This window comes from Arachis ipaensis, chromosome B01 (genome assembly GCF_000816755.2).
Source record: "Arachis ipaensis cultivar K30076 chromosome B01, Araip1.1, whole genome shotgun sequence".
Taxonomy (NCBI): domain Eukaryota; kingdom Viridiplantae; phylum Streptophyta; class Magnoliopsida; order Fabales; family Fabaceae; genus Arachis; species Arachis ipaensis.
The window spans coordinates 98,001,347-98,008,262 of NC_029785.2; the positions used below are offsets into that span (position 1 = coordinate 98,001,347).

General features: G+C 36.3%; 1 protein-coding gene across 7 annotated transcripts in view; it reads right to left on the reverse strand.

Annotated features, from left to right (window-relative positions):
* The window catches only part of LOC107632213 (peroxisomal membrane protein PEX14), a 4,396-nt gene extending 1,641 nt beyond the window's left edge, over window positions 1–2,755 (reverse strand). For 2 of the 7 annotated variants that reach the window (XR_002362260.1, XM_021122800.1), the window contains exons 1-10: window positions 2,579–2,755; window positions 2,406–2,494; window positions 1,835–2,082; window positions 1,689–1,728; window positions 1,362–1,555; window positions 1,016–1,205; window positions 785–874; window positions 339–376; window positions 173–215; window positions 27–94 (exon numbers count right to left, since the gene is read on the reverse strand). Coding sequence is in view for 6 of the 7 variants with exons in the window: in XM_021122800.1 (XP_020978459.1) it covers window positions 27–94; window positions 173–215; window positions 339–376; window positions 785–874; window positions 1,016–1,205; window positions 1,362–1,555; window positions 1,689–1,728; window positions 1,835–2,082; window positions 2,406–2,442 (948 nt within the window). In the remaining variant the exon portion in view is untranslated. The remainder of the gene's footprint in view (window positions 1–26; window positions 95–172; window positions 216–338; window positions 377–784; window positions 875–1,015; window positions 1,206–1,361; window positions 1,556–1,688; window positions 1,729–1,834; window positions 2,083–2,405; window positions 2,495–2,578) is intronic. The other 5 variants (XM_016335934.2, XM_016335926.2, XM_016335918.2 and 2 more) reach the window with 5 other exon arrangements.

Below are 6,916 nucleotides of genomic sequence, written 5' to 3' on the forward strand. Positions count from 1 at the left end.
AGGTGCAAAAGCAAAATAATCACTACCTCCATATATGACTTTGGATGAAGAGAACTCGGTGGTTCGTATGATACAGGTGGGGATGTAGATCTCACTGCACATCACATTCTAATTATAGGTTATCATTCCAAAAGTAAGATCAATTTACTTGATATTTAATTAATATAACAACCTGAATGCAAGTCATAATCAGCCTTGCCATTGACAATCAGTTGCTGCATTTATTATGAAAGGTTACGGTCATCAAAAGCCAACTTATTTTAGACAACTCAACGAGAATCAGAGAAAACGTAAGCCACAGTTTCATTAAGGATGAAACACATTGCTGTTCTAAGTACCTTTGTATTAGTTTGAGTGACTCGGAGATCTTCTTGTGCTAAAAGGAAAAATTCCCCATCAGTAGCTATATTTTCTCCCATTATTTGGCAAAGAAAATATTCAATAAGAACCTAAAATTCTAAGTAACTCCCACAAATTTACAGCACAAATGTCTTAGAACATAAACATAAAAAGCCACTAAATCTATCAGGAAGCCTGAAATGATATCAGTCCAAGTCAAGGGATTATGTACGATTTCCAACAATCACAAAGCAAAAATTACAGTAGGATGGACAGAACGCACATAAAACATGTTTCACTCTTAAGGAATAAAAGAATATAAATGTTCCTCAATTACCCAACCGCCACATTTTTGACAAATATACAAGGGGCTATTGCAAATTGAAATCTGAATGCCTGAAATTTTCATCTTAGCTAAATAGATTAAATGGGAATGCCCAATTACCTTCTATTCGTCTTAATGCATTAGTCATTGACTTCATTTCCTGTACTTGCATATCTAAAAGACTCACAACTTCCACAAAGTGTTTTCTCTCTGCAAAGTATAAAACATGCAGAAACAACCACAGTCACTTCTCAGAAATAAACCATTCTGGAGAAAACTAGGAAAGTTTAAAATAGTAATAAAAGGATTACACAGTGTGCATATTAAAGGTCATCCGTCCATTATACCAACCTTCCTCTTTTGAAATCAGCATATCTTGGCTAGCTTTTGCAACATCTGCAGCTGCAGCCGCAGCAGACTTTGCAGCTTGTGCAGCTTCCTCCACCAGTGTCGGTTTTCTGTCTAATTTCTTTAATTCTTCATCATCTTCTTCTACGACAACTTTGCGTATCCAGGATTTCAAGCGAGGAAGAATGGAATTCTGCAAGGAGCACACTTCAAAGTTCAGTGGATAAAACCACATCGTAATAAAACTTGCTTTCATAAGATAGCCACATCAATAAAAACCTTAACACAGTATTCTTTTTAATAAGATACCAATCTAGATTGCATCATGATGATTGGACGGTGATAGTACCTTAACTACTATAGCTGTTCCAGCACCTGAAGCAGCCAATACTCCAATTGCAATAAGGGCATGGGACCAGTGAAATCTGGAGCGGGACAAGGTTGCTGATGAAGTATTAACTCCAGCAGAGGCAGGTAGACCAGGTTGCAAAGCTTGTGGTTGGGCCTGTTGTTGAATGTTCGATGAAGATTTTACTTGTCCATCTATATTAACAATAAGCCATTTTCAAAATATAACTGAAGTGTGAATAAACTTTCTATTGTGGTTCAACTCGACCCAAAAAATTATAAGAAAACAAAGAAAACCATATAGTAACTTCAACACGGTATAATTCACCTTGAGTGACACCACCTGTCTGCACAGTCGGAGCTGAATCCTGCAATTGGTGCCAGATGTGAACAAGTACATATAGTTAGTTGCAGATGAACAAGTAAAAGGGCAATCCAGAAAAACTTAAGCAACATATATAAACAGTAGCTCACTGGCACACGCCGAAAGGCTTCATCTATCTCCTCCTTGGTAAGGCCCTTCCTTTCCAAAAAGGATCGCCTGTACATGACAGGAGAGCCTTTAACTTTGGGGTGTGACAGAAATTTCACAGCATTCTGAACTTGTTCTTCCCTCATCGGCTCCGAATTTACAAAAACCAAAGGCGTGGAGCTCTGTTTGACAGGTTCCTCTGTGGCACCCTGCTGATCCACATTTGCTGCTGGTTCCGCACTTTCAGCACCTAAAAAATGTCAAAATCGGCAAAATGAAATGTATCACGCAAATGTCAAGTTATCAATAGAGTCTATACAATTTTACCTGAAAATTCTGCTAGCACATCCAAAATTCATAGCAGTATAGCAAAAACGACAGTTACATATGAACATAACATGATATTTGGAACGATAAAAGAAGTGAAATTGTGCTCAAATTCAATCATATAGTGGGGGGAAAGCTAAGTAATGGATGTCATACCATAACATACAAAACACAGTTGTTATTATTACTACAAAACACATATATCAAAAAGGAATAAGAAAAGGAGAATTGAGAAGATAGAAGAACCTTGATTTTGATTTTGAGTGGGAGACTGGGTAGCCATGCTTGTCTGCAGCTGCTGCTTCCTCCTATGAGCCTATCCTAGGGTTCGATTCCTATAATATAGCATAGAGTTAAGAAATAATAGGAGAAAAAGAAATAAAAGTAGAGGCACCAAAAATAGTGATTATAATTGTTACGTGGTATTATTGGAAGGAACAAGAGATGAGGATGAAATGAAGTGAGTGGATCAGCTCATCATCAGCATGGAGAGAGAGAGAGAGAGAGAGAGTTCTCTTTTAATTTGTCAATATTGTATTATCCTCTGTTTGTTGCTGCAGTCTTTATTCGGCGGGGGAAAAAACGCCAAAATCAATATCAGGGCCTCAGGCCACATTTCTTCTGTTTCTTTTTTACTTTTTTATAATTATGTACAGGTTCTGACTTCTGAGATACTTATTTAATTTTGAAATGGAGGTAAGTATGGTGTATAGCTGAGTTATTGGGGTCTGGCGTATTGTACGAAAGTGTGGTAGCTGCGATGAAAAAATCGGACGGTCCGATTTAAGAGGGAATAATCGAACGGTCCGATTACAGAATTTGAAAGTATACAAATTGGACGGTCCAATTTGTATATTAATGTCCACGCATCTTGCATGCAGCCTCTTAGTCCATAGACCCACTTTAAAACTAACTAACGTATCCATTCATTCCTTTCGGTCTCACTTGTTCACTCTTCACTCTTGATTATACTCAACCCCACATTTTTTTTCTTCTCTTTTTTCATGGAAGCTGTAAAAATTTAAAAAGAAGCTGCTGCAAGGAAAAACAAAAATCAACAATGTCAAGAAGACCATAAATAAAAGAAGTTAATCATTCAGAATTTTTTAATTATCTTAATTATGTAAATTTTTTATTATCAAATAATTTGATTTAATCTAAATAATAATAATAACATTAAAAATTAATTTATTGTAGCAATTATTATTAAGTGGATTGTAGGTATGTATTAATATTAATATTGTTATTAATTGTTAAAAGCCAACAGTAAAATAAAATAAATTTTGAAGGTTTTTGAATAATGATTAAATTAATTTTTCAATTGGTGAGTGTGTTGTGACATTAGAGGATATGGCGATAATTCTTGGTCTTCTAACAAACGGTCTTCCAGTTACAGGACCGACTCTAAGTAATTATGAGGCTTTAGAGGTCGAATGCTTGTATCAATTTGGTGTTGCACCTAGGAAGACATATTGTAGAGGAAGCTTCATAAAGTTGATGTGATTTCGGGGACTGAAGGATCATTTAGAGTTGGATAATGATATTCAAATTCAGAAGTACATAAAGTGCCACATAATATTATTTGGGACCATTCTGTTTGGAGACAAGTCTGAGACAGCGGTGCACTGAAAATTTCTGCCGTTGCTTCGTAACTTCAGTGGGATCATAAAATTTAGTTGGGATCGGCATGTCTGACGTACTTGTATAGAGCATTGCGTAGGGTCACTCGTATCGACTACAAGGAGATCGATGGTCCACTGACACTTCTACTTACCTGGGCTTGGATCCATCTACCATTTCTATCACCGATTCCCAGCAATCCTCAAGTCTTTCCGATTGCAAACAGGTAAAATTAATCACTATCTGCTTTGAAAAAGTGTAGCACATTTTATTTTGATTTTTATGATAACAGTTTAATTAACGGATGGTTTAATGTCAGCTAGCGTAATTGGGATCGTGCTAATCGGCCTTACAAATATCATTCTCTTACTCACTTTAGGAGGTCGTTGGATGATCTGCAAGAAGCACATGTATGTTGTATTCAACTATTATCTATTTTTGTTTAGCTGTATTATTATCTGGTGTGTAATCCTTTTTTAATTTCAATATGTTCAGTTTGTTTGGGAGGCTTATGCAGTTGATCGCATTGAGCCAGGAATGATTCTTGCTGACATCCATCAGCATTCGGTTATTTCTACTGCCAAAGCATACTGTTCACGTGGGATCCGGTTCAGCCAGTTAGTGTAAGCCTCACCCCATTCGTGTAATCGCTGATAATGCATCTTGTACTCGCGAGCTATCCTTGAATATCCTATGATAAACAAAAGACCTCCTAATAAAAACCATGCATTATAATAGAATCTGTAACAATAACAAATTTTCTTGTATTCAACTTTACCTATGTTGACGATAAGCTTCTGTAGGTACGGAGCCTTGAACTTCCTCAAGAAGTTGGACTTTATATGCCTGATACAAAATATGTGAAAAGCTCTAGGAGGAGACTAGGCTCCGTTACTACAAGTAATAGCTAAGTTGATGGACTCGTGTCAATTATAAGGCCTGATGGGTTGAAATCAGAATTTCATACCTAAACTCACCGGCAAGTGTACCGGGTCGCATCAAGTAGTAAAACTCACTTAGAGTGAGGTCGATCCCACAGGATTGATGGATCAAGCAACTTTAGTGGGTGATTAGTTTAGTCAAGCTAACATTGGTGAATTGAGTGAAATTGAAGCAACAGAATGTAAATTGCAATGAATTGTAAATTGCAGAAAGTAAAGTAGACAGAAGCTTAAATTGGCAGAAGCTTAAAGAGCAAGAAAAGTAAATTGACAGAATCTTAAATGACAAGAAAGGTAAATTTCATGAAATGTAAAGGGGGCTGGGTGCTGGAAATTAAAGAAAGCAATAGATCAATTAATTGGAACAATTGTAGAAAATATAAATGTGCAGGAAAGTAAATCAAGCTCAATGTGAATGTGAAATTGCAGAAGAAGAGAATTGCTCAGAATTGCAGGAAGAGTAAATTTGGATCTCAACAATTTCAAATGTAAAGTTGCAGAAAATAAAATTGCAGAGAAGAAAATTGGAGCTGAGAATTGTAGAAAGTGAAATTTGCATAAACTGAATTCAAGACTTGGAATGTAACAGTGCAGAAAAATTAAAAGTGTATACAAGGGAACTTTCTATTCTACCCTACTCCTAATGCTCTCTAGCAGAGCCAGCCTTCTTTACAAAAATGAAAATGATGCCTTATATAGGCTTTACAAAGTGAAAATGAAAATGAAATTGAAAACAAATTAAAATTCAAATGAAAATCCTAATCTAACTGATCCTTGTACCTTTGAGTGATGTCAATTGGGTTTTGCTTGCTTTCAATGAAATGGGGTGATTTTTATTTGGCCTTGAATAAAAAATAAATTTGAAAAAGGATGGGTCCGGTTAGCTTTGGTTCAATTTGGTTGGAGGTGTAACGACCCAATTTTCAATATGTCTAGATCATACCGAAAACTGAGCGCTACCAATTTGTCTTCCTAATTATTATCTATTATTTATCATATGAGCCTGATTCGTTGTTAAAAGCGTAGTTAATTTGCGAGGTTTTTTTTTTTTGAAAACGTTTGGATTAATAGGCGGAATCACTCATAATCAATTCACAAGTAATAACAGATAAAACAGTTATAAACAACTACACATAAATACATCACAAGTAGCGAGCAACATTTAGTGATCCAGCCTTTGTTAGAGTATAGACCTTTAGTTAGAACACCCTTAAATATAGCTAGATAATAACTATATACATATACATACATACAACTTCCCAGGTCCTGACCTGTTTAAGAAGTCCCTAAGCTGGCACCCAGGCTAGCCTAGACCCTATACTCACCTAGTCCCTCTAAACTACTAAAGCGAGGGAAAGTACGTTCTAAGTCTTCACAACTCAAGTCAAGTGGAACGTCATCAAAAGATAGAACACCATCTGCTACTCCTCTGCATGATCAGACTTTTCTACAGGACGTCTCTCTGGTACCTCATGAAGTAGCCACACAACAGGAATCTCGTACACAGGATTTAGGTTAAAGTCCGCATACGAACGGGGTGCAGACGTTGGCTGGTCTCACAGTATATACATATAAACAGAGAACAATACTCACCCTAGACTCAGAAGACTATCTAGAGCAGAATCCTCTTCTTGCGAATGGTCATCAGCGGACTATGGTGAGGTACTCTTACTTCCATCTGAAGGGGGAAGGGAGAGAGAAGGGGTAAGAACTTGGGAGTTCTTAGTAGGGTCGGGGTTATTAGTTACGTTCATTTATTTGGGGTCGATTAGTAGATGAGTAACATAATATAGCGAAGCAGTAAATAGAAGATAAAGATAGAAAGAGAAAGTAGAGACAACAAAAAGCAGAACACAAACAAAAGAATACAAGAAAATAAAACACAGAAATAGCATACAAGTAGAGAAACATAAAGAAGTAGATCATTTTCATTTGTATCTATATTACTTTTTTTCTCTTTATCTCTTTACTTTACTCTGGTTACTCTGTTTTCTGTGTTTCTCTACTCTGCTCTGATTTCTCTGCTTAATGTATGTATTTAAAGTTTATGTAAATTTCGGTATGAATAGTTCGCCTGTCCCAAGTATAGGTTCATTAAGTCTATACTGAAACAGTGTAACTTTTCATATAATACCTAACCCTAGTCGCAACTCAAGGACTAACTATGTTGCCCTAGTTCGTTCACTAATTTCTGTC